Consider the following 27,947-nt stretch of genomic DNA (forward strand, 5'->3'; position numbering starts at 1 on the left):
ACATCTTTCTTTGGTATTAATTCTAGGTCTTGTACGTCTTCATAGAACTATTCAACTTCAACTTCTTTGGCATTAATGTTTGGGGCATAGACTTGGATTAGTGTGATATTGAATGGTTTGCCTTGGAAACGAAGAGAGATCATTCTGTCATTTTTGAGATTGCACCAAGTACTGCATTTCAGACTTTTTTTGTTGACTGAGGGCAAGAAAATGGCAATAGGAGCATATTTAGCAATAATTACTTTAAATGTAAATGAATTACATGCTCCAACCAAAAGACACAGATTGGCTGAATGGATTAAAAAACAGGACCCATAAATATGCTGTCTACAAGAAACTGACTTTAGACCTAAAGACACATAGAGACTGAAAGTGAGAGGATGGAAAAATGTATTCCATGCAATTGGAAATCAAAAGAAAGCTGGAGTAGCAATCCTCATATCAGACAAAATAGACCTTAAAAAATATTACAAGAGATAAAGAGGGACACTACGTAATGATCAAGGGATCAATCTAAGAGGGAGACACAGCAATTGTAAATATCTATGCACTTCACATAGGAACACCTCAGTACATAAGACAAACACTAATAGACATAAAAGGAGAATTTGACTGTAACACAATAATAGTAGGAGACTTTTTTTACACACTTACACCAATGGACAGATCATCAAAACAGAAAATTAATAAGGAAACACAAATGATACATTTTGCAATTTTTAACAATTACTTTCAAGGAGACTCTAAGTGGGCTTTTTATTCCATTTCATATGCTTAGTTAATGTAAAGCATTTAATATTTCATTTATAAATTTATTCTAACTTGATCTTCCTAAGTATTGTATATCCAGCATATTAGACTGTAAATATAGTGAATCATACATTTGCTTAAATGTTTCAATGCTTTTTAGAAACTTAAGAAGTTTTCAACTTGAAATAACACATCTAAATCAATTTTCCCATTACACTTAAAAAATTAATATCATAGGGCTAATGTGATGCTAAACTCAACCCCGTTTAGCATGTTGATACATTCTGATAAGTTCTTTCAATCCTAATACTGTAATAATAATGCAGGAAGTTTGATTTCCATAAGCATTTCTGTGTTTGATCCTGGTTCTCCCTGGGAGCTCCGCATTGCTGGCCCACCGAGGAAGCTGTCGTCTCAGAATGAGCAAGGCTGCATTTCCATCCCCTGTGGCCGTGCTGCCTTCGCAGAGAGCTTTCCTGGCGGCTGAGGACGGACCCTCCCGCAGCACCGAAGCCCAAGGCAGGGCCTCTCACACAGGCTCTCAGGCTGCAGTTGGGCTGTGATTGCTCCACCGGCTGCTTACGTCCTTTGGGTAGATTTTGTGCTCTTGTGTTTCTTCATATCGTGGACATTCTTGCCTGGGTCTGAGAATCTTAGCGTTCTTAAAAAACAAAGAGCTGTTTTCCTGTCTCCAGGCTGTGACAACGCTGGCGTGGCCGCGTCAGTTCGTGTTGCGCGCGTCCTGGCAGCCTGCCTTCTCAGGTCATTTTTCTGACGTGTCTGGGCTTGTGATGACCCCGTGTGTCCCGATGCCCGGGAGACAGGAGGCCACAGGCCAAGGAGAGATGGCTTTTCCTTCTGTGTGGCTTATCTCCTCCTGGGAATGGCTGTGGAGCTGCCCCACCGCCCTTCTCTGGCAGGCTGTTCATGTCTTCTGAGGGTAGCTCGCCCATGTGTTGTTTTCAAGTGTGCATTCCCCTCCTTCGCATCTCCCTGTAAGCTGGCACCTAGCTTCAGAGATTTCTTAGAGAAATAAAGCATTACAGATACAACTGAAGTCTTCTGATTATAATCCCTCAACCAAATTCTCTTCTCTTTATCTGTCCTTCATTTTACCTTCCGATGGAAACAACAGATCTGTGTTCATTATTCAGTGCATGTGTGTGTGTGGATTGCAGAGAGAATTCCAGCTTTTACTAAATGTGTCCATATCCATAAATAACATGCAGTCTTGTTTGTGTGGTTTTAATTGTATGAGTGTATATATATGTTTATGCATAGATATATAATTGTTTCACAGCTTGCCTTTTTACCCCTTCACATTGCTTTAGGCATTTTCATGTTAATACATGTAGTTTACTTAATTTTATGTGCTCATCGCATTTCACTACAGTCATGCTCCATCACCAATGTTTTCTGTCTTTGTGTGATAAGCAGTAGGTGATTCCTGTTTTTCATTATTACAGACAAGTGACGCAACAAACATGCCTGTATACATTTCTGCAAACATTTGTGTGGCAAGTCTAGTCTGTATGTTCATTTAAAAATTATCTAGAAGTGGCCACATGCTCTCCCTAATGATTCCACAGTTTTCTCTTCTGCCAGCTGAGCTGTTGCTTGGCATCACCAGCTTAACACTATTTGCTAAGTGGAGGATGTGAAATGATATCTCTGTTAGTTTAATTTGAATTCCCCTGACTGGCAGTGGTTTTGAACATCTTTTCTCTTTTGTAATTTGCTTATTTTTCTCATAGGTGATTTGTATTTTTCATATGAATTTATAGGAATTCTTTATGTATTTTGGAAACCAGTTCTCTGTCAGTTGTTTTCATTGCAAACATTTTCTTTTCACTTTCTCTGTATCTTTTGTAGTATAAATTTTATTGTAGTCAGATTTATCAGTGTACCACTTTATGTTTTGCCGTTGTTATGTGTATTTTAGAAATCCTTCCCTACCTCATAGTTGTAGATATGTTACAACATGATTTTGTTTTGTTTTTCCAAAGTTTTAAGGTTTGCATTTTGCACTTAGGCCTACTTTTATTTGACAATTTAAGAAATCATGACAAAATACACATAACATAAAATTGACCATATTACAAATTTTTAAGTGTGTAGTTCAGTGGTGTTGAACTTATTCATATTATTGAGCAGCCATAACCTCCATCCATCTCCAGAGCTTTTTTCATCTTGGGAATGTGAAGCTCTGTCCTCGTTAAACAAGCCCCATCTCTCCCTCCCTGCAGAACCTGACAGCCACGATTCCACTTTCTGTCTCTATGATTTTCACTACTCTGAGCATCTCATTAAAGTGGAGTCCTGCAGTATTTGTCTTTTTGTGATTGGCTCCTTTTCCTTAGCATAGTATCTTCAAGGTTCACCTAAGTTGCATTATATTAGAATTTCCTTCCTTTTTAAGGCTGAATAATATTGCAGCATGTGTATATAACATATTTGCTTCTCCATTCATCCAATGAGGACATGAGTTCCTTTCATGTTTAAGCTCTTGTGAATAATGCTGTTGTGATTCTGGGTGTAACAAATAAGTCCCTTTAAGACCCTGTTTCAGTTCTTTTGGGTTATACCCAGAAGTGGAACTGCTGGATCATATGGTAATTCTATTTTCAACTTCTTGAGGAATCACCACAGTGTTTTCCACAGTGGCTGCACCATTTTACATTTCCATCAATAATTCACAAGGGTTCTAGTTTCTGCACATCCTACCCAACACTGTTGTCTTTTTATTTTTTTAAGTAGTAGTCATCCTAATGGGTGTAATTGGTATCTTATTATAGTTTTGATTTGCATTTCCCTAATAACCAGTGATGTTAAGCACCTTTTCATGTGCTTAATGGGCTCTTGTATATCTCTTTTTTTAAGAAATAGCCATTCAAGTCCTTTGCCTATTTTTAAATTGAGTATTTTTTGTTGTTGAATTGTAGGAGTTCTTAATATATTCCAGATATTAATCTCTGATTAGATAAATGATTTGTGAATATTTTGCCCCATTCTGTAGCTTGTCTTTTCACTTCTTTGATGTACAAAAGTATTAAATTTTATGAAGTCCAATTTTTTGTATTTTTTTAATTGCTCAGGCTTTTGATGTCATTTCCAAGAAATCATTGCCAAATTCAATGTCATAAAGATTTTCTCCTATATTTTCTTCTGAATATTACAGATTAAGGTATTACATTTAGATCTTTCATCCATTTTGAGTTGCTTTTTATATATTGCAAAAGATACAGGTCCAACTTAATTTTTTGCAGGAGGATATCCAGCACAATTTGGTGAAGAGACTTGTCTTTTCCAGACTGAGTGGTCCTGGTATTCTTTTTGAAAATCAATTGACTGTGTATATGAGGATTTGTTTTTGGGTTATTATTCTATTGTTTTGGCTGCCCAGAGTCCCTTGAGAGTCCATATAAATTCTAGGATGAGTTTTTTTGTTTCAAAGAATGTCACTGGAACTTTGATAGGGTTTGCTATAGGTTGCTTTGGGTATCGACATCTTAACAATATTGTTTTCCAATTTATGAACAGGGGCTGTCTTTTTCCCTTTTTTAAGAGAAGGCTTGTTTATTTGGCAGCATTGGGTCTTAGGTGTGGCACGCAGGATGTTCGTTGGGGCCTGCAGGCGCTCCTGTTGCTGCCCACGGGCTCCCGGTTAAGGCGCAGGCTCCTCTAGTTGCGTGTGGGCTCGAGCGCATGGGCCCAGTGGCTGCATCGCACAGTGTGTGGGATCTTAGTTCCCTGACCAGGGAGTGGACTCAAGTCCCCTGTGTTGGGAGGTGACCGCCAGGGAAGTCCTGATGAATATGGGATGTCTTTGTTTAGTGTTCTTTAATTTTCTTCACCATTGTTTTGTAGTTCTTAGTGTCTTTCACCTCCTTAGTTAATTTTATTCCTAAGTATTTTATTCTTTTTGGTGCTGTTGTACATGGATTTAAAAAAATTTCCTTTTAAGTTGTTCATTTTAAGTGTACAGCATACAACCTAGTTTTTGTGTTGACTTCATATCTTAAAACTTTGCTGAGTTCATTAGTTCTGGTAATTTTTGGTGGATTTTCTACAAATTATGATTTTCTACACATAAAATCTCGTGGGTTTTTTTTGGGATTTCATTGAATTTGTAGATTAATTCTGGGAAAGGGACATCTAAAGATGTGAAATTTTCTCATCTATTAATATGGTTCATCTCTATTATCCCTTTGTTCTTCAAGAATGTTTTAGGACTTTTATTATCAAGATATTACATTTATTTTATTGAGCCTATTCCTAGATACTTTATAGATTTTATTGCTATTTTAAACAGTATTTTTATGGCAGCTTTATCGAGATGTACTTCACATGCCATAAAATTCATACTTTTAAAGTATACAATTCAGTAATTCTCAGTATAGTCACAGAGGTGCACAGCCGTCACCACTAATTGTAGAGCATTTTTGTTACCCAGAAAGGAGTCCCATATCCATTAGAATAAGAGCTTTTAAAATTTCTATTTTCTAATTATAAATGAAAATAATTTATTTTTGTATATGTATTTGGTATTTCATAACCCTCCTAAACATTAGGTTCTAGTAGTTTTTCTGTGCTGTATATGCTTTTAGATTTTCTATGTAGAAATCACAGTCTCTGTGAATAAGACAGTTTGTTTCCTCCTTCCTAAAGTTATATATTTTATTTCTGTTTTGTGTCTTTTTACCTTGGCTAGGACCTCTGTACAATATAAATGGTATTTTTGTGTTATCCCTGAATGTAAGCAGAAATCCTCCTCATGGTTTTTATTAGACACCTATTGTCATTTTGGGCTTTCCTGATGGCTCAGTGGATAAAGAATCCGCCTGCAATGTGGGAGACCTGGGTTTGGTCCTTGGGCCAGGAAGATCTCCTGTTGGAAGGCATGGCAACCCACTCCAGTATTCTTGATTGGAGGATCCAAAATGGACAGAGGACCCTGGTGGGCTGCAATCCATGTGGCTGCAAAGAATGGGACATGACTGGTGACTAGGCACAGCACCCATTGTCATTTTAAGGAATTTTCTAATTGGAATTTTTTTAAACATGAATGATATTGAAACTTTTTCACTATTTCAAAAATTTATAATTGGAGGGTAATTGCTTAATAATGTTGTGTGGATTTCTGCTGTCCACCATCGCGAGCCAGTCAGAAGCATACACACACCCCTCCCTTTCTAGTCTCCCTCCCATCCACTCCCATCCCTCCGCTCTGCATCCTCACAGAGCACCAGGCTGAGCTCCCTCTGTTATGATACTGAAAGTTTACCAAATAATTTTTCTGAAAATTTTGACGTGATTGTATGATTTTTTTTTTAGTGTGGTGGACTGCATTAATAGGTATTCTACTATTGAGTTATTCTCATGACAGCTCATTTGGTCATTATATGCTTACGCTCTTAAAATATGTACCTTTGAATTTTATTTACTCTGATATTTAAAATTTGTGTTCATAACTGAGATGTGTATAAATTTTTTGTGTCCTTTTTCCAGTCTTTAAAATTTTTTTATTTTTTTAAAATTGAAGTTTAGTTGATTTACAATGTTGTGTTAGTTTCAGGTGTGTGGCAAAGTGCCTCAGTTATACATACAGGTATGTCTATTTTTTTCAGAATCTTTTCCCTTATAGGTTATTAAAAAATACTAAGTATAATATGCTGTGCTAAACAGTAGGTCTTTGTTGGTTATCTATTTTATATGTAATCGTGTATATATGTTAATCCCAAACTCTTAATTTTTCCTTCCCCCCTCTTGCCCTTTTGGTAACCATAAGTTTGTTTTCTATGTCTGTGAGTCTATTTCTGTTTTGCATAAAATTTCATTTGTATCATTTTTTAAGGTTCCACGTCTAAGTGACATCATATGATATTTGTATTTCTCTATTTAGTTTACTTCACTTAGTACGATAATCTCTAGGTCCATTCTTGTTGCTATGAATGGAATTATTTCATTCTTTTTATAGCTGTGTAATATTATATTGTGTAAATATATAACATCTTCTTTATTCATTCATCTGTTGATGGATATTTAGGTTGCTTCCATGTCTTGGCTATTGTGAATAATGCTGCTATGAATATTGGGGGTGCATGTAACTTTTTGAATTATAGTTACAGTCTTGATATCAAGGTTATACTTTAATCATAAAATGAGTTGGGAGCTTCTCTTGTATTTTTGTTCTTGAAACAGTTTGTATAATGTAGAATTATCTCTTCTCTGAATGTTTGTAGGGACACACTTGTAAAATTGTCTGGATCTGATATTCTGATGAGGAAACCTGAATCCAAAGTAATTCTTCTGAATGGTTTTGGAAGGCAAAAATTCTAAGGTAACCCCAAGACTCTGGTCCCTGCCTGCCCCCTGCAGTCATCTCCCCTTGAATGTGGGTAGATCCTGCAGGTATGATGAGATATCACTCCTGCGATTAGGTTATGATTAGGTTTGCCTCTGAGTTAACCCAAAGGGAGATTATTTGGGTGGGACTGGCCTTATCAGATAATTCCTTTAAAGAGACTTTTCTTGCTAGAGTCAGACTGTCTAGAAGTGTGGGAGGGACCGTTGAGGCAGGTGGCAGGGACCTGAGAGCTGCCTCCGAGGGCGAAGCGGTGCCTGGATGACTCCAAGGCAAGGGCCTCTGTTCCTGCGGCAGGGAGAAAACTCTTCCGATGGGCTGGGGGTGCTGCAAAGTGCCCCTTTCCCTAGCTGAGTCTCCCAGTGAGGATGCAGCTGGCCGGCCCCTTGACCTCAGCCTCGTGAGGCCCACAGCAGAGAATTTAGCCACGTGTGCCTGACTTCTGGCTCACAGAACTGTGAGCTGATAAAGGGGTGCCGTTTCAAGTCACTAGGTTTGGGATAAGTTTTCACAGAATAGAAAACTAATGTAATTGTTCATAGTTTATTCAGATTTATCTACTCCAGTTACTTTTGGTAATTTGCCTTTCAGGGAGATATATCCATTTCATCCAAGTTTTAGCTTCTATTGGCATAAAATCATTAGTAATATTCTCTTGTGATTCTAAAAGCTTCTCCTGTCTGTAGCTGTGTTCCCTGTGTGTATATGCATTCATATGCACGTGTCTGTGTGCACACTTGCGTGCACATATGTGAGTGTACCTGTGTGCACACATGCATCACTATGTCTCTTTGTGTGCACACATGTGTGCACATATGTGAGTGTACCTGTGTGCACACATGCATCACTATGTCTCTTTGTCTGTGTGCACACATGTGTGCACATATGTGAGTGTACCTGTGTGCACACATGCATCACTATGTCTCTTTGTCTGTGTGCACACATGTGTGCACATATGTGAGTGTACCTGTGTGCACACATGCATCACTATGTCTCTTTGTCTGTGTGCACACATGTGTGCACATATGTGAGTGTACCTGTGTGCACACATGCATCACTATGTCTCTTTGTCTATGTGTGAACATGTGTGCACATATATGAGTGTACATGTGTGCACACATGCATCACTATGTCTCTTTGTCTATGTGTGAGCATGTGTGCACACATGCATCACTATGTCTCTTTGTCTATGTGTGAACATATGTGCACATATGTGAGTGTACCTGTGTGCACACATGCATACACTATGTGTATTTGTTTATGTGTGAACATGTGTGCACATATGTGAGTGTACCTGTGTGCACACATGCATCACTATGTCTCTTTGTCTGTGTGCACACATGTGTGCACATATGTGAGTGTACCTGTGTGCACATGTGCATCACTATGTCTGTTTATATGTGAACATGTGTGAACATATGTGAGTGTACCTGTGTGCACACATGCATCACTGTGTCTCTTTGTCTGCGTGCACACATGTGTGCACATATGTGAGTGTACCTGTGTGCACACATGCATCACTGTGTCTCTTTGTCTGTGTGCACATATGTGAGTGTACCTGTGTGCACACATGCATCACTATGTCTCTTTGTGTGCACACATGTGTGCACATATGTGAGTGTACCTGTGTGCACACATGCATCACTGTGTCTCTTTGTCTGTGTGTGAATCTGTGTATGTATGTGTGTGCACACTCTCTTGTTCTTGATGATTCTTGAACAGGCCAGAAGCCTGTTAATTTTATCAAACTTTCAAGGACTCAGCTTTCTGTTATTTCTCTATTTTTTATTTTCACCATGTCTATTATATCCATTTTTATACTTTTTCTAAATTTGCTCTGCTATTCTTTTCTAAGACTCTTGAGGCATAGCAATACTTGGTGTATTAATTTTTAATCTTTGAAAAATAAAATCAATTAAGTTTACCAATTTTCCCTAAGGCATCACTTTGCTTGAACCCTACATGTTTAATATGTAGTGCTTTTGTTGTTGATGAATCTAAATATTTGATAATGTCTACTGTTACTTCTTTCATTAATGCGTTATTTAGTTGTGCATTTTGAAGCTTTCTGTAATGCAAGTTTTCTTTTAAAATATGTTTTTATAGTAGTATTCTTTGTTGTTGTTCAGTCACTCAGTTGTGTCTGACTCTTTGGGAACCCATGGACTGCAGCATGCCAGCCTTCCCTGTCCTTCACCATCTCCCAGAGCTTGCTCAAACTCATGTCCATTGAGTTGGTCTTTCCATCCAACTATCTCATCCTCTGTCATCCTCTTCTCCTCCTGTCTTCAATCTTTCCCAGCATCAGGGTCTTTTCTAATGAGTCAGCTCTTTGTATCAAGTGGCCAAAGTATTGGAGCTTTAGCTTCAACATCCGTCCTTCCAATATTCAAATATTCAGGGTTGATCTCTTTTAGGATTGACTGATTTGATCTCCTTGCAGTCCAACGGACTCTCAAGAGTCTTCTCCATGCCACAGTTCAAAGGCATCAGTTCTTCATTGCTCAGTCTTCTTTATGGTCCAACTCCTCATACCCATACGTGACTACTGGAAGAACCATAGCTTTGGCAAGATGGACCCTTGTTGGCAAAATAATGTCTCTGCTTTTTAATATGCTGGCTAGGGTTGTCACAGCTTTTCTAAGGAGCAAGTGTCTTTTAATCTCATGGCTGCAGTCATTGTCTGCAGTGATTTTGGAGCCCCCCAAAATAAAGTCTGTCACTGCTGCCATTGTTTCCCCATGTGTTTGCCTTGAAGTGATGGGACCAGATGCCATGATCTTAGTTTTTTGAATGTTGAGTTTTAAGCCAGCTTTTTCACTCACCTCTTTTACCTTCATCAGGAGGCTCTTTAGTTCCTCTGTGCTTCTGCCATAAGGGTGGTGTCATCTGCATATCTGAGGTTATTGATATTTCTCTCAGCAATCTTGATTCTAGCTTGTGCTTTATCCAGCCCAGCATTTCTCATGACATACTCTACATATAAGTTAAATAAGCAGGGTGACAATATACAGCCTTGATGTACTCCTTTCTCAATTTTGAACCATTCTATTGTTCCATGTCCTGTTCTAACTGTTGCTTCTTGACCTGCATACAGGTTTCTTAGGAGGTGGGTAAGGTGGTCTGGTATTCCTGTCTCTTTAAGAATATTTCAGTTTGTTGTGATCCACAAGGCTTTAGTGTAGTTAGTGAAGCAGAAGTAGATGTTTTTATGGAATTCTCTTGTTTTCTCTGTGATCCATCAGATGTTGGCAATTTGATCTCTGGTTCCTCTGCCTTTTCTAAATCCAGCTTGGACATCTGGGAGTTCTTGGTTTGTATACTGTTGAAGCCTACCTTGGAGAATGTTGAGCATTACTTTGCTAGCATGTGAAGTGAGTGCAATTGTGTGGTAGTTTGAACATTCTTTGGCATTGCCTTTCTTTGGGGTTGGAATGAAAACTGACCTTTCCCAGTCCTGTGGCCACTGCTGAGTTTTCCGTATTTGCTGGCATATTGAGTGCAGCACTTTCACAGCATCCTCTTTCAGGATTTGAAATAGCTCAGCTGGACTTCCCTCACCTCCACTAGCTTTGATGCTTCCTAAGGCCCACTTGACTTCACACTCCAGAATGTCTGGCTCTAGATGAGTGATCACACCATTGTGGTTATCTGGGTCATGAAGATCTTTTTTTGTACAGTTCTGTGTATTCTTGCCACTCTTCTTAATCTGTTCTGCTTCTGTTAGGGCCATACTGTTTCTGTCCTTTATTGTGCCCAACTTTGTATGAAATATTCCCATGGTGTCTCTAATCCTCTTGAAGAGATCGCTAGTCTTTTCAAGTCTAGTGTTTTCCTTTATTTCTTTGTATTGTTCACTTTGCATTTTCACTTTGCATTTGTTGTATTATTATTTAATTGCATTAGTTTAATTGCAGAGGTGCAATAATAAAAGTCACTAATTTTTTGAAATTTGCTGAGGCTTCTTTTGTGAGGTAGCATATTTTCAAAGCTATTCTTGTGTACTCTAAAAATATATATTTTCTATTTTTTTAGGAACTCATTTTCATATAAAACTAGATAGATTCTAGTTGATAGATAGGTAGATAGATAGATGAAGAAATATATGGAAGATATAGAAGACAGAACAATAAAATGATCAAGGTGCTAATTCTGTTGTAATTGTGCACAGCATTATTGCACTTTGGTGTTTAGTCCTTCAGATTCTTTTGAGAGCTTTGCAAAAATCTTCCACCAAGTTGGAGGAGTTTTCATTTTTTCTTTCTCTGTTTTGATTTTATGGTGTTAGATGCATAAAAATTAATGATGATTGCATTCCTTGGTGTAATTTTGTTTTCATTATTATGTATTATGTTTCTCTTTACTCTTAATATTGTTAATATTGTTTTTGCTTTAAATTACATTTTTCTTTAGTATTATATATCAGCTTCATTTCCTGTACCATTTACTTAGTATATTCTTTCTAAAATCTCTTATTTTCAACATTTCTGTATTGTTTTCAGGTATGTCTTTTGTAAGTAGCATATATTTGGACTTTCAAAAGCCCCAATCTAATAATCTATGATTTAATAAGAAATTAAAATTCATTTATATATTTTATAATATATTTGGACTTAATTCTAATGTCATATTTTATGTTTTCTTTTTATATTCCTTCTTAGCCTTTTTTGAGGAGTCTTTGTCTGATTTCTGTAATTTGACTAAATGTTCTTTGTTATCTGTTCCCTATACACCTTCCCCCTACACCGCCCCCTCCCCCCAGCTGGTTCTGAAATAGACTGTATTTCTATCCATTTACTAGATATCCTTAACATTTTTAAAAAGTTTATTATTATAATTTTTTTTGTTGTGGACCATTTTTTAGTCCTTATTGAATTTGTTACAATGTGGCTTCTGCTTTATGTTTTGGTTTTTTGCCCACAAAAATCGTAAGTCCCTGACCAGAGGTCGAACCTGCGCCCTCTGCGTTGGAAGCTGAAGTCTTAACCGCTGGGCTGCCAGGGACGTCCCCGAACGTTTTAAAGACAGAGTCGTCGCTGCACATGAGTCTGCACCTCCAGGTGGCTCAGTGGTGGAGTCCGCCTGCCAAGAACGAGACACGGGTTCAGTCCCCAGGCTGGGAAGATCCCCAGGAGGAAAGGGCAAACCAATCCAGCATTCTTGCCTGGGAAGTCCCATGGACAGAGGAACCTGGTGGGCTACAGTTTGTAGGGTTGCAAAGAGTCAGACATGACTGAATGAGCACGCATGCATGCGTACATTTGTTTAGCACGGAGGAAAGACGGTTATAGCCCAACTGCCTCGCAGTCTGTGCTTATAAATAAAATTTTATTGGAACACAGTCTTGTCCATTCATATACATGTTATCTCTTATGCTACATGGCAGAGTTGAGTGGTTGTAACAGAGATCTTATGACTCACAAAGTCTAAATATTTATTACTGGCCCTTTCCAGAAAACGTTTGCCATCTTCTGGCCTAATACAGTGAAGAGTGATTTAACCTCTGTAACATAATCTGATGCAACTATACGTGGAACAACCCCTTCTGTAAATAATTTTGTTATTGCCTAGGTTGTTAGTTTTGTGTGTAGAAAATAGTGAAAAATTGGACATCATAATTTAAAAAATCAATGAGCAATTAATTACTTAAAAATTATTTTCTGTGCCTACCATTGTTCTTCTATACTGTGCTTTCCCTTTGGGTTCAGTTCCTGTGTTGTTTTACCGAGGATCCGGAGTGATGACTTACTGAATCTATGAAAATATGTTTACTTTGCCATCGCTCTTCATTCACAGTTTAGCTAGATATAAGGTTCTAAGATGTCAATTATTTTCCTGCTGCTTTTTGAAGGTGTTACTTAGTTGTCTTCTAGCATATTTTCTGTCTCTCTCTCTCTCTCTTTTTTTTTTCCTGAGGTGACGTTTTCTCTCCTTTTAACTATCATTTTTCTCCCCTAGGTATTTCATCTTTCTCTTTGGTAGCCTTTAGTGCTTTCTTTTTATGATTGATATCCTGTAGTTACTCACACCATTTCTAGTTGGATGTATTTTATTTATCTGATTGTACCCCTAATACACTTTAAATTTGAGAAATCAAGTCTTTAATTCGGGATATTTCTCGTCTGTTATCTCTTCAAATGTTGCTTCTTCACCATGTTCCCTCGATTCTCTTTTTCTGGAACCCACATGTGATGTGTGGTAGGTATATGGTTTAACCTCTGTATCATTTCATTTCTTCCAATTTTTTCTTTGTCTTTCTGTTGTTTGTGAGTGATTCCTTAGTACTGTTTCCTAAACCATTAATACTCTCCAGCTATGTCTCCAGCTTAGAGTATGATTATTATTCATATTATTTAAATAAATGTTTGCTTTTTCCAAAAGTTCTAGCTACTATCTTCCAGTAGTTGAATATCCCTCTTAGTATTGGATTTTTCTCATGTGCTATGGAATGTTGGTTTGAATTGATTTTCTTGTTGCTCTTCTTTTCTTTCCCCCCTACCATTTCATCTTATTTTATCCCAGCTGCATCTCAAATATTATTCCTTACTGCTGTGTCTCTAGAGTTGGGGGCAGGGGGGCAGGCAACAATGCTTTTTCACTGAGAGTCCAAGACTTTTTAAAGGTAGAGTCAACAGGATTGTTAGTGAATTGGATGTGGAGTGTAAGAGAAAGAGGAGTCAGGTAGCAAGCCTTGGCTCTGGCTTACGGAAGAGTTGACTAGTGCTGTTCACAGAGGGGTGAACACTGTCAGAGGAGCAAGGTTGGGAGAAAGAATAAAAAATTCTCTAGTCGCCACCATGTAACAACTCTGAACTTAAAAATAATACATACCTTAATATTTGCATTAAAGTTTTAAAAAGTATTCTTTAGTTTTATTAATGTTTGATATGCTTTTTTTGCTATCCAAGTGGAAATGTTGAAAAAGGCAAATGGATGGACATATGAATCCAGAGTTCCAGATTTGAGTTAAAGATATAAATTAGGGAGTAATAGCTTTCAGTGGTATTCACAGCTATTGGGTGGATTCTGTGTGGTTTGAGCCCTGATGCATTCAAGTTTTCAGTCTGGTAGAGAGGGCAGAGCTGACAAAGGGACCCCCAGGGTGTCAAGAAGAAAATGAGAGAGTTGGCCAGCGGGCAAGAGAAGAAACCATTTATGGGAGACTTAGCTACTGATGTCGGCAAGAAGGCTTGACAAAACATTTTAGTGGAATGGTGGGAGTGAGAATGTAGCTGGACAAAGCTGAAGAGAGACTGAAGAGTTAACAGTGGGAGACCAAGGATTGACACTTTGGATGAGTTTTGGAGTGAAGGGAGCAGAGAAGTTTGCTGGGGTAGGAGGCAGATACGGAATTTTCTGTTTTGTTTTAAGATGGGAGACACTGGGGTATGCTTTTATGCTAATGGGGTTTTCTGAACCCTCCGTTCACCTTCTCCACTCTTCACTCCTGTGTTCTCCTGTGGGAAGCGGGGAGGCCCCGTGGCATCTGTGGCCCTGTGTTCAGAAGTCCCTCCAGCTCATCCTTCTGCTCTCAGTATCACCAGCGCTCGTGGGGCAGCTTGGAGAGCCGCTGGGGTTGCTTGGGGACATGGTTCAGGCTCGGACTCAATTCAAGGACAGATTCAAGGCCGGGCCAGGGACCAGAGACCAAATGTTCCCTCAGAGGTGATGCCCGGAAGGATGGTCATGCTGGTAAAACCGTCACTAACATTACTGGCGAGGATGTCTGAATTCAGTTCCTGGCCTCCCCTGCCTGGTACTCTGGTGCTTGGACAGTGGGGGACACAGGCGTGAAGATGTCAGTGGTCTTGGAGGACAGGACATGGGTGGTGGGAGGGGCGTGCCCTCTCCTCAGCACCATGCAGAAGCCCTTACTTCCCGCTTGTCTTTGTTCCTGCCAGGATCCTCGCCACAGCTGGCACTGACTTTGACCTGCGAACGCTGCGGGCTGTGCGTGTGCTGAGGCCCCTGAAGCTGGTGTCTGGGATTCCAAGTGAGTCTGGCGAAAGGCAATCAGGCCCAGCCTACCTGGACACTGACCTTGTCCCCTACCCCTGCCACAGCCACAGTGAGGCCCTGACCTCCGGACCCTCTGGTGACTCTGAGCTTGCCACCCTTAGCCCCAAGGAACCAGGCTTAAAGAAGGCACAAATGGCCCTTCTCCAGTCTCTCCCATCTCCTTGAAAGACTAGAGGGTAACCCAGCTTCCTACATGGAAGCTTTGCTCCTCTCACGCCCTTTGCTGTATTTCCAGCTCTTTGCTTCTTTTCCTGGGGTCAAGGAGCAGATGAGAGGCGAACCAAGGTGGTGGGGCAGGGAGTACATTCGGAGGCTGCTGAGGGCCGTCTGTCCTGGCTCAGGCTAGGCAGCGCTGTCGAGACCTGTGGCCCAGGCCAGACATGCTCCAGGACTGGGCGGCTCAAGAGGCCATGTGAGGGCAGAGGGTGGCCAGGCTGCCGTGAGAGTGCTGACCGCCTGGGCCCATGTTCCTCCAGGCCAGTGGAAGTTCGGGTTTCCTCCAGGGTCCGGCTGGCAGGCCTGGAGCTGTGTCACCTGAGCCCACTGCAGGGAAGACTGCTGGTTGGCTCTCTGTACTGCCCCAAGACCCTGCCAGGAAGAGGTTCAGGCCTGTACCCAGGAGCGAGCTCAAGGCTGGAAGTGGAGACTGCTCCCCTGGCCTGGACATACTCATGCCCTACAGTCAGTGGTGAAACCCTCCTTAAGAGCAGGCCCCCTGCTTTCCTTTCCCTCAGGAGTGGGTCTGTCAGGAACCCTTGTGTTTCATTCCCAGAATCCCCTGCTCTTAGTTCCCAGGATCCCCTGCTTTAAGTTCCCAGGTGTTCCTCCTCTTTCTTCTCAGGACTCTCCACTTTTGCTCCACCCTGAACCCTCCACAGACTCAGAGTTCTCCTCAGTACTTCCTACTGATACCCCCACACACTGTTCCTCCCGCTAACTGGGACTCTGCTCAGTCCACTCCCCCACCTCAAGGATGCTCAGCTCTACCCCATGTAGGCACTCACCGTTCTGTCCTGCTTCCCCACCGCTCCCTCTCTGTCCCCTGCTTTGAGGGCCCAGCTCTGTCCTTTGGCCTCAGGAACACTCATTGCTCCACACTTTGCCCAGGACTCTCAGGCCTGCCTACCCAGGCCCTTGCTGTTCTGTCCATACCCCAGCCCACTCCCTGCCCTGCCCACTGTGCTCCTGACCTGCCTGCTTCACCTGCTCTGCCCAGGTTTGCAGGTGGTGCTCAAGTCCATCATGAAGGCCATGGTTCCACTCCTGCAGATTGGGCTGCTTCTCTTTTTCGCCATCCTCATGTTCGCCATCATTGGCCTCGAGTTCTACATGGGCAAATTCCACAAGGCTTGTTTCCCCAACAGCACAGGTGAGGCCTTGAAGTACCCGTCGGACCCAGAGAAGGACCACAGACTCATTCGTCCCGGGGAGATTCTCTGTTCTGGGCCCTGAGGGGGCCTTCTAGGTGCTAGACAAAGGAAGTGGACTCAGGCAAGAATCTGGTAAACACAAACACACGAAGTAATTACAGAAGTTACTGTAGTAACTTCTAGGAGGGAAACAAGAAAGGTATCTAAAATAGAGTGATTTGGGGGTCTGTTTCACAGAGAGTAGCCTGGGGAGGCCTCTCTGTCAGGGTGACAGTTGGACAGCGACCTGAGTGTGGTGAGAGGGAGCCCATTCCGCAGCCTGCCGGAAGCTGTGGTTACAAAGACTAGTAAGTGTGAAAGGCCAGAGTGAGAAGCAGTGAGTGCAGGGGCATCTTGTGGGTTCAGGCCATGGTAGGACTCTGAATCTTATTCCTAGAGAAGTGGGAGGACAGTGGGGCCTTGAGTGAGCGCCTGTACCCTCTGATTGTCTGGCTGCTCTGGGGAGGCAGGTCAAACAGGGGAGAGTCAGAGAGTCAAATCTCAGGCCAGGAGAGATGGATAGAGGCTGGGGCCAGGCTGTTTGGCACTTGGTATTGTTTTAGTCACTAAGTTGTGTCTGACTCTTTGTGACCCCAAGAACTGTAGCCCACCAGGCTCCTCTGTCCATGGGATTTCCCAGGTAAGAATACTGGAGTGGGTTGCCATTTCCTTCTTTAGGGGATCTTCCCAGACCAGAGATTGAACCCAAGTCTCCCCCACTGGCAGGAGCCTTCTTTATCACTGAGCACCTGGGAAACCTGTTTGGCTCTTAGAATCTGTCGAGTTCTGGGTATATTTTGCAGTGAGGCGTGCTGGGCCATCTGGGTTTTCTGGGCAATTGTATGTGGAGTAAGAGAAAGTGAAGAGTTAAGGGTGACACAAAGGTTTGTGTCTTGAGCTACAAACACATTAAAGGAGAAAACCTGTATGATCATCTCAATAGATGCAGGAAAAGTTTTTATTAAAGTTTAAATCATTTATAATTTTAAAAACCCTCTTAATCAAACTGGAAATAAGGGGAATTTTCTTAAACTTCCTGAAATTCCCTTCAGACATCATACTTTGTCATCAGTCTTGAGAGCTTTTCCTTTAAAGTAAAAAATGAGATAAAGGCACACATGGTCACTTCTGGTCCATGTAGCCGTGGTGTTTGTGGCCAGTGATGTGAGGCAAGAAAAAGAACAAAAACTCTAAGAAGAATATGAAAGGAGGAAATAAAACTGTCATTATTCACGGAGAATACATTTGTCTACAAATAGACAAACAATGACTTCCTGGTTTTCTTTATGAACATTTATTAAGATAATTGGAAGGAAAGGAATAAACTTGTGTGATCAGTTTTGCCTTCTAAATCTGGGAATATTTGCTTCCCTTCCTAGCTATTCCTAAAGATTTCCCATATCCTGATAGGAGAGCTTTTCCATGTGTTGTTATGCATTTTTAAAGAATAGTTTTTTCTTTAGGTTTTGGGAGGGAGGGATTAGCATGAGTTGCTTGCCCCCTTATTCCAGAGGTTAGTCCTGGTTTTCTGCGATTTCTTTAACACCTCTTGTGTGGCTCCTGGCTGCCAGCAAGAGCATGTCCCCTTTGCTGGGGCCAGTGCCAGGAGAACTGGGCCCTGAGGCCCAGCCGTGCTCTGGGCCTGTGTTGGTCAACCTGCCTGAAGAGCACTGGGGCTTCAGGGCTCCGTCCAGCTTGGTTCTGGCTCCAGAGAGGCAGGCAGACCTGCATGTTGGGGAAGTCTGGGCAGAGGTTCGCCTATGGGACAGTTGGGGTGCTGGCGATAGGAAGAGTAGGAGGTTAGGAGTCGGTTGTTTTTGATTTTAAGGTGATTGAGTTCTCAGCGTGTTTTCATAGTGATGGGCAGTTTCTGTGGGGAAGGAGAGGTTGACCAGCTGTTCCTGAGAGGGTGGATCTGAGGGCGGGTGGGGGCAAGCTGTCGGTTGAGGATGGAGGCAGAGCAGGCGCAGGGGTGGCAGGAGGCAGTTTCCCTGGTGCCTGAGCCCCTTCTCCTGTGATGAGGTCTCTGGGGCCCACAGTCCCCGCAAGGGTGGAGAGCTCGGTGTTTCCCGCTCAGCCCTGCCTGCTCCTTCTCCCCGCAGATGCAGATCCGGTAGGTGACTTCCCGTGTGGCAGGGAAGCCCCAGCTCGGCTGTGTGAGGGCGACACTGAGTGCCGGGAGTACTGGGCCGGACCCAACTTCGGCATCACCAACTTCGACAACATCCTGTTCGCCATCCTGACGGTGTTCCAGTGCATCACCATGGAGGGCTGGACCGACATCCTCTACAACGTGAGTCAAGTCTTGGTCCAGGAGCTCCTGGACCCCCTTGGGGCAAGGCTTCTGTCCAGCCTCTGGCTCCCTTCTCCCCCCCAAGGATGGAACACAGGCTCCTTCGGGCAGCTCCCCTGCAGGGCCACTGACCTAGGTTCTGGATTCTCCAGGCAACTTCTGTTTTGAAAGTGAAGGTGAGGGCTGGGTGGTGAAGGTTAGAAAAAAAAAAATTCCAGAGAAGGTGGACCTGCCACTGCTGGTGACGAGAGCCCTGCCTGCAGACGTGGGAGGCTTGGAGAAGCTGGTTAACTCATTCTGGGCTTGAGGCAGCAGGCTGCTGCCTTGTGAACAGGAGGAGTGGGGCTGAGGTGCAGGAAGGATGCGCTGATTGTGCCAAGGTCCTGGGGGTGGGAAGTGGGGTCTGGGGGATCCCGGGGAGGGGGGCAACCAGAGTCCTGGGGGTGCGAACTGCATTGTATACCTTTGTTTGCGTCGCTCTGAGTCTTCCTCCTGCTCTCCTGCCCGCCCTCCCCGTCTTCCCTGTCATTAGGACTCTAGTCCAGCCTAGCCCTGTAGGGTGGTCTGGGGGTTGGTGCTTGTGGACAGAAGCTGGGTATAAGGACCTCTGGGGCTTCCTGATGGCCTGTCTCATGCCTGCCTCCCCTCCAGCTGAGGCTCTTCTTGGGGACTCCTGGGTAGCTCTCTGTGTCTTTTTTTATGTGATGACCCTCCACCCCCACAGAGGTCCCCTCTAGAGTCCTGTGATTGTGGGCATGAGAACAGGTAAGTTAGAGGAAGTGGAGAAAGACAGTGCATTTGAAACAGGAGTTTTGGAAGGTCTGGCTGGTGGATTGCTGTATTTTGGTAGCTAGAGCGTATGTTGTGCCCGGGAGCTGTGGAGGGGACTTTGTGGAGTGCAAGGTAATTCACTTTGAACCTGTGCACTGGGGATGGGGCTTGGGCCGCCAGCCTCTAGAAGCACTGGAGTAGCCACGTGCTTCTGGCATGGACAAGGATGGGAGGGACAGGCTGGAACCCTCTGCTCTGTGACTCGTCTTAGAGTTCGTGGAGACTTGGTGGGTCTCAGGGCTGGACATCTCACAGTGTTTGGTAAGTGCTGGCTGGGCAGGAAGGTGGCAGAGGGTGAGTTATGGAAAAGCTGGCCCGAGGTCCACTGAGCCAGAGCCCTCCTTGGAGATGGAGTCGTGTCTGATAACAGGCTTGGTTTGATCAAGGGAGAAACAGAGACAAGGGCGGTGATGAGGAGCTTGGCTGTTCTCTCCCTGCAGCCAATCCAGGAACAATTTCCACAAAGACAAACCCTAAAAGTAGCTGGAGATGGCCACATCCCTGCCAGCCCCACCGAGCGGGGCACTGCGTGAGCCACGGGACTTGGCCACGGCCCAGGTGACCCAGTCTGGTGGGCCTGTGCCCCCAGGGGAGGGGTGGGTGGGAGGCGCTGGTTGGGAAGGGCCACAGAGGCTCCCCTGACACGTATTTCCAGGGGACACACTGGCTGCAGATGCTGCAGGCACAGTGGTGGCAGGAGGCTTTCGATAAATAATGCCAATCAGTAACGGCAAGTTCTGTGACAGCAGCAGGAGGATGAGGGGCAGGCAGGGGTGGCAGGTCGGGGGCACTGGGAAAGCAAGATCTGTGGGTTCTGGGAGCCCGCTGTTCTGCGGGACAGCGCTGGAGAGCCTGCAGGGCATGCTGCGCAGGGTGTGGGCCGTGAGCCCGGTGCCCGGAGCTGGTGGCTGAGAGCGCCGAGTCCGCTCCACACAGAGGGGCTACAGCGCCGGTTGCTGGAGATCAGACAGACTTTGTTCTCTTCTGTCCACACCAGGGGTTGAACCCAGGTCCTCGGCAGTGGACGCGCAGAGTCCTAACCGCTGCACGGCCAGGAACGTTGCCAGACAGGACATTTGAAGAGTGTTCTCCAGCGGGAGAGGCTGCCTCTCCCCACGGCCCAGGGACGGGGCGTTTGTGGTTGCCTCAGACGAACGCTCCTTGACGGAGCCTTCAAGGGGCGGTGCCTCAGGCCTGCGCCTTGGGCTGGGGGGCTGGGGGGTGATAAGCGCCTGTGCCGCCTGGGGAGAGCATGCCGCCCGGCCCGGGAGGCATGGGGGTCCTCAGGAGACTGGCTGCTGAGGCACGGGCGGTGGTGGCAGGCAGGTCCCCATCTGGAGGAGAGATGGCCGTCTGGGTTCAGATGGGTCCTGAAAGAGTGTCTTGTGAGGGATGAGTCAGCTGCGAGCTCCTGCCAGGCCGGAGAGGGGGGTTATCTTGGGACAGTGGGCCCCGTGCAGGGAGGACTGTAGCTGGGGTCAGAGGCCCTGGAAGGAGGAGCAATGCGAGGCGTGGTGGGCAGAGAGGGCCGCGCTGTCCTTTCCCTCTGAAAGCAGCCAGCTGTGCAGGCCCGTGGAGGAGGGACGATGGTCTCAGTGAGGAGCACGGCAGCTGGGATGGGATGCTTAATTACTGAGTTCAGCCCGTGTTTTCTACTTGCATTGATTATAGGATCTATTACCCAGTTATCAGAACCTCACAGGACCTGTCCACATTTTCATCCTGGGCTGTGACTATGTTCAGAGGGACCATAGGAGGTAAATAATGTGGGTTTGTGGTTATATACGTGTGCTTTTGCATCTGTTCATTGCACTAGTTTTGTGGAGATCTGAGGAAGGGGCCTTCAGATATGTAGGTGGAAAGCTCCATTTTGAAGTTAGTGCAGACAGAACTTGTTCATTGGTTCAATGTGATGTTTAATGTGAAAGAAAGAGGGATCAAAGATGCTGCGACTTGAGCCATTAGGAAAGGTGGTGCCTTTTACTGAGAAGGGGAGAAAGGTGATTGAGGAATTTTGTTTTAGCAGAGTGTGGTGGACACTGAGAACCCTGCTTTGTCCCTGGGAAGCAGGACACACTGTTTCACCCACGTGTAGGTGCTGAGTATACCGTTGAACGTATGAGAAGGGGCTCCGGGGGGCAGCAGGGCTGAGGGTGCATGTGGGAAGTCATGGGTGGTGTTTCAAATTACGAGACAGGATGAGACTGCCCAGTGTGAATGTGTGGAGCTAGAAGCAAGATGGCTAAAAATGAAGCTTGTGTGAGCCTTTGGCTGTCAGGAGACTTGCAACATTCAGAAGCCAAGTAGGAGAGAAGGAGCCAAGAAGAGCGCAAGGCGGACCTGAGGGGCCCCGCAGCCCCCAGAGGTGTGCCGTGTCCTGGAAGCCGAGCACCGTGTTTCCAGAGGCATCGACCAGACCAGCTGTCACCAAGAAGTCCCAGGAGACGGGCAGCTAGTGGGAATAGAGCCTCGGAACGCACAGGTTAAAGGGGGCGAGACTGAAGGTGAGGATGGCAGGGCAGTGAGGCACCTGCGGGGACACGTGGGAGTTGTCTCTTTGTTTATTTTTATTGTTTTTCCATTTATTTTTATTAGTTGGAGGCTAATTACTTTACAACATTGCAGTGGTTTTTGTCATACCTTGAAATGAATTAGCCATGGATTTACATGTGTTCCCCATCCCGCTCCCCCCTCCCACCTCCCTCTCCACCCCATCCCTCTGGGTCTTCCCAGTGCACCAGGCCCGAGCACTAGGCTTTTTTTAAATGAAACTTTATTTGTGGTAAGGTAGGTTCACATACAGTTGTAAGAATTAATACAGAGAGAGACCATGTATGCTTTGCCTGCTTCCTCCAACAGCCTGCAAAACAGGCAACTCCCAGAACCAGGACGGTGACCCTGCTGCTGCAGAGACAGAACGTCCCATCGGCAGGGTGTCCCGCTGCCTTCTGATGGCCACGCCTGCCGCTCTCTCGCCCTCATCCCTGGTCACTGCTTGCCTTTTGCCACATCGATAATTCTGCCTTTTCAAGAACATTATGTAGATGAAACCAGACCCTGTGTGACTTTTGGGTATTGGCTATTTTTCCCTCAGTATAATTCTCTGGAGACACATCTGGATTATTGCATGTCAGCAGTTTCTTCATTTTTCTTTTTTTTTTTTTTTGCTGACTGGTCCCCCAGGTGTGAGTGGACTATAGTGTTTAATACTCACCTGTTAAAGGACATTTGTGTTGTCTCTGCTTGGGGCTATCGTGAATAAAGTTGCTCTGCACGTTTGTAGGCAGATTTTTAAAAACTTTTTATTTATTTATTCATATTTGGCTGTTGGGGTCTACTCTCTAGTTGCAGTGTGTAGGTTTATTGTGGTAGCTTCTCTTGTTGCGGAACACGGGCTCGAGGGTGTGCATGCCTCAGTAGCTGTGGCGAGTGCGCTCGCTGGTTGCAGCTCCTGGGCTCTAGAGCACAGGCTCGATAGTTACTTGGAATCTTCCTGGATCAGAGATTGAACTTGTGTCTCCTGCATTGGCAGGCAGATTCTTTACCACTGAGTCAGTCACCAGAGAAGTCCTGTGGGCAGGTTTTTGTGCAAGTGAAAATTTTCATTTCTCTGGGTTAAATGCTCAAGAGTGCAATTTCTGGGTTGTATGTTTAATTTTTTAGGAAACTAACACCTTTCAAAGACCTGTATTCTTTTGAATCCACCAGCAGTGTATGAATAATCTAGTTTTTCTGTCTCCTTACCGATATTTGGCGTTTTTAACTTCAGGCATTCTGATTGTGCAGACATGAATCATCATGGATTTCCTAGTGGCCGATAATGCTAAGTATCTTACCATACTGATTTGCCGCCTGTGCATCTTTTTCAGTGAAATATCTCCTCCTCTCTTTAGCTCGTGGTCTGGATTGTTCTTTTGCTGTAGAGTTTGTGTGCGTTCTAGATGCGAGTTGCTTGTCAGATGTGTGGTTTGCAGATGTGTGCTCTGAGCCAGTGGCTTGTCTCTTCCCACGCCTCACCTGGCCTGTGAAAGAGCATGCATATTTAACTTGGATAAAGTCCTGTTTAGCAGTTTTTTCTTTTGTGGACTGCGCTTTTGGTATAAAATCTAATAACTCTTTGCCTAGTCCTAAATCAAATATTTTCTCCTATATTTTTTCTAACATCTTTATTATTTTGCACGTAAGTCTGTGATCCATCTTGCGTTAATTTTTGTATAAAGTGTGAAGTTTAGGTTGAGGTGTGCTCCCCCCTCCCCCCTCCCTCCCTCCTTCCCTTTTTCTTTTTCTTTTTTTCTCTCTCCCTCCCTTCTTCCTTCCTTCCTCTGGCTTTTGGACATCCAGTTACTCCAGCAACACTTACTGAAATGCTGTATTTCCCCCATTGGATTGCTTTTGCACCTTTGCAAACAACCCGTTGGGCATACTTGTGTGGGTCCCATTTCTGTTCCAGTGATCTCTGTGTCTGTCCCTCTGCCAGCGTCACACAGTCTTCAATATTGTAGCTATACAATAAATCTTTAAAACCAGATAGATTCCTCCCATTTTATTCAGTTTTGGAGAATTGACATCTTTACTGTATTGGGTCTTTCAATCCATGACATGGTGTATCTCTCCCTTTATTTAGATTGATTTCTTCAATCAGAATTTTATAGTTTTCAGCATACAAATCCTGTATATGTTTGTTAGATTGTAAATGGTATTGTATTTTAAATCTTTGTGTCCATATGTATTTTCATCGCTAGTATACAGACATACAGGTTTCCTAGGTGGCACAGGAGTAAAGAATCTGCCTGCCAAAGCAGGAGACACAAGAGTGGAGGGTTTGATCTCTGGGTTGGGAAGATCCCCTCGAGTAGGAAATGGCTACCCACTCAGTATTCTTGCCTGGAAATGTCCATGGATGGATGAGCCTGGTGGGCTACAGTCTGTAGGGTTGCAAAGAGTCAGACACAACTGAGTGACTGAGCACACAAACATATAAAGAGATACGACTGATTTTTGTAAGTTGATCTTATATTCCTGACCTTTCTGAACTCACTTATTAGTTCTAGCAGATTTTTTGGAGATTCCTTGGGATTTCCTACATAGATAGACGTGTCATTTGTAAGTAGGAATGATTTCTTTTTCTCTGACCTGTATGACTTTTATGTTTTAATGTTTTAAAGTCTTTATTCAATTTGTTACAATATTGCTTCCATTTCATGTTCTTTTTTTCTGGCTATGAGACATGTGGGTCTAGCTCCCTAAGCAGAGATAAAACCTGTACCCCCTACATTGGAAGGTGAAGTCTTAACCACTGGACCACCAGGAATGTTCCCCTGTGTGCCTTTTATTTTCTGACTCTTGCTTGATTTCAGTGGCTAAAACATCCACCATCACAGCAATTAACCTAGAGCAGCGAGAGCAGACACGCTTTCCATGCCCCCAGTCTCAGGGACGTAGAGCAGCGAGAGCAGACACGCTTTCCATGCCCCCAGTCTCAGGGACGTAGAGCAGCGAGAGCAGACACGCTTTCCATGCCCCCAGTCTCAGGGACTTAGAGCAGCGAGAGCAGACACGCTTTCCATGCCCCCAGTCTCAGGGACGTAGAGCAGCGAGAGCAGACACGCTTTTCATGCCCCCAGTCTCAGGGGGAAGAATTCAGCATTCACTGCTAAGGTTTAAGGTTAGCTGTCAGTTTTTTTGCAGATGCTCTTTATCAAGCTGAGTCAGTCCTTGGCTTCCTATTTTTCTGAAAGTTTTTATCGTGAATGGGTGTCGAGTTTTGTAAAATACTTTTTCTGCATTGGTATTTTTATGTGATTTTTCTTCTTCTTTAGCCTGTTAATGGTGGATTATACTGATTGACTTTTGAATATTGAACCAACATTGCATTCCTGGAATAAACCCATATGGTCATGGTATACAATTCTTTTATATACTGCTTAATTCTATTTGCTAATATTTTATCGAGGAAGCCTGTATATATATATAGTTGATTTACAATGTTGTGCCAATCTCTGATATATAGCAAAGTGACTCAATTATACATATATACATTCTTTTTTATATTCTTTTCCATTACGATGTATCACAGTATGTTGAATATAGTTCCCTGTACTATACCTTAAGACCTCATTGTTTACCCATTCTAAGCCTTATGATCTTCACCTAGCAACCCCCACTTCCCAGTGTACCCCTCTCCCTTCCGCCTCCTGCTTACAGCCGCAAGGCTCTATGTCTGGGAGTCTGCTTCTGCTTTGTTGTTGTTGTTCAGTTGCTAAGTTACGTCTCCCTCTTTGCGATCCCATGAACTGAAGCATGCCAGGCTTCCCTTTCCTTCACTATCTCCCTGAGTTTGCTCAAACTCATGTCCGTCTGGTCAGTGATGCCATCCAACCATCTTATCCTGTCGCCCCTTTCTCCTCTTGCCCTCAATCTTTCCTGGCATCAGGGTCTTTTTTAATGATTGGTTCTTTGCATCAGATGACCAAAGTATTGGAGCTTCAGCAGCAGTCCTTCCGATGAATATTCTGGGTTGATTTCCTTTAGGATTGACTGGTTTGATCTCCTTGCTGTCCAAGGGACTCTCAAGAGTCTTCTCCAGCACTGTAATTCAAAAGTAATTCTTCAGTGCTCAACCTTCTTTATGGTTCAACTCTCACGTCCATACATGACTGCTGGAAAAACCATAGCTTTGACTATGTGGACTTTTGTTGGCAAATAATGTCTCTGACTTTTTAATACACTGTCTAGGTTTGTTATAACTTTTCTTCCAAAGAGCAAGCATCTTTTAATTTTGTGGCTGCAGTCACTGTCCGCAGTGATTTTGAAGCCTAAGAAAATGATCTGACACTATTTCCACTTTTTCCCCAATCTATTTGCCATGACGTGATGGAACTGGATGCCATGACCTTCGTTTTTTCGGGTGTTGAGTTTTAAGCCAGCTTTTTCACTCTCCTCTTTCACTTTCATCAAGAGACTCTTTAGTTCCTCTTCACTTTCTGCCATAAGGGTGGTGCCATCTGTATATCTGAGGTTGTTGATATTTCTCTCGGCAATTTTAATTCGGGCTTGTGAGTCATCCAGCCCGGCATTTTGCATGGTGTACTCTGCATATAAGTTAGATAATCAGGGTGACAATATACAGCCTTGACGTACTCTTTTCCCAATTTGGAACCAGTCCATTTTTTCAAATCCAGTTCCAGCTGTTGCTTTTTTTTCCTGCATACAGATTTCTTAGGAGGCAGGTCAGGTGGTCTGGTATTCCCATCTCTTTAAGAATATTCCACAGTTTGTTGTGATCCACAGTCAAAGGCTTTAGTGTAGTCAGTGAAGCAGAAATAGAGTCTTTTTTTTTTGGAATTCTCATGATTTTTCTATGATCCAGTGTATGTTGGCAATTTGATCTCTGGTTCTTCTGCCTTTTCTACATCCAGCTTGTACATCTGGAAGTTCTTGGTTCACAAACTGCTGAAACCTCAGTCAGTTCAGTTCAGTTGCTCAGTCATGTCCAACTCTTTGCAACCCCATGGGCTGTAGCATGTCAGGCTTCCCTGTCCATCGCCAACTTCCGGAGCTTACTCAAACTCATGTCCATAGAGTCGGTGATGCCATCCAACCATCTCATCCTCTGTTGTCCCCTTTTCTTCCCACCTTCAATCTTTCCCAGCATCAGGGTCTTTTCCAATGAGTCTGTTCTTCACATCATGTGACCAAAGTATTGGATTTTCAGCTTCAGCATTAGTCCTTCCAATGAATATTCAGGACTGATTTCCTTTAGGATGGACTGGTTGGATCTTCTTGCAGTCCAAGGGACTCTCAAGAGTCTTCTCCAACACCACAGTTCAAAAGCATCAGTTCTTTGGTGCTCAGCTTTCTTTGTGGTCCAGCTCTAACACTCATACATGACTACTGGAAAAACCATAGCTTTGACTAGATGGACCTTTGTTGGCAAAAAAATCACAACACCTTTGTTGACTGAAGGCTAGCTTGGAGAATTTTGAGCACAATCTAGCATGTGAAAAGAGTGCAATTGTATGGTAATTTGAACATTCTTTGGCATTGCCCTTCTTTGGGATTGGAATGAAAACTGACCTTTTCCAGTCCTGTGGCCTCCGCTGAGTTTTCCAAATTTGCTGGCATATTGAGTGCAGCACTTTCACAGCGTCATCTTTCAGGATTTGAAGTAGCTCAGTCGCATACAGCTGAGCTACTTCACTCATCCAGCGGAGCCACCTCCACTATCTTTCTTTGTAGCAATGCTTCCTAAGGCCCTCTTGACTTCACACTCCAGGATGTC

The 27,947-nt window shown here is 43.8% G+C and overlaps 1 protein-coding gene across 6 annotated transcripts in view; it reads left to right on the forward strand.

The window, feature by feature from the left end:
* Positions 1-27,947, forward strand: part of CACNA1B (calcium voltage-gated channel subunit alpha1 B) — a 203,301-nt gene that overhangs the window by 32,389 nt on the left and 142,965 nt on the right. For all 6 annotated transcript variants that reach the window (XM_070456799.1, XM_070456779.1, XM_070456783.1 and 3 more), the window contains exons 4-6: positions 15,016-15,107; positions 16,350-16,502; positions 18,645-18,835. In XM_070456799.1, the coding sequence (XP_070312900.1) occupies positions 15,016-15,107; positions 16,350-16,502; positions 18,645-18,835 (436 nt within the window). The remainder of the gene's footprint in view (positions 1-15,015; positions 15,108-16,349; positions 16,503-18,644; positions 18,836-27,947) is intronic.

The sequence above is a fragment of the Odocoileus virginianus genome, chromosome 2 (assembly GCF_023699985.2).
Source record: "Odocoileus virginianus isolate 20LAN1187 ecotype Illinois chromosome 2, Ovbor_1.2, whole genome shotgun sequence".
In the NCBI taxonomy this organism is placed as follows: Eukaryota; Metazoa; Chordata; class Mammalia; order Artiodactyla; family Cervidae; genus Odocoileus; species Odocoileus virginianus.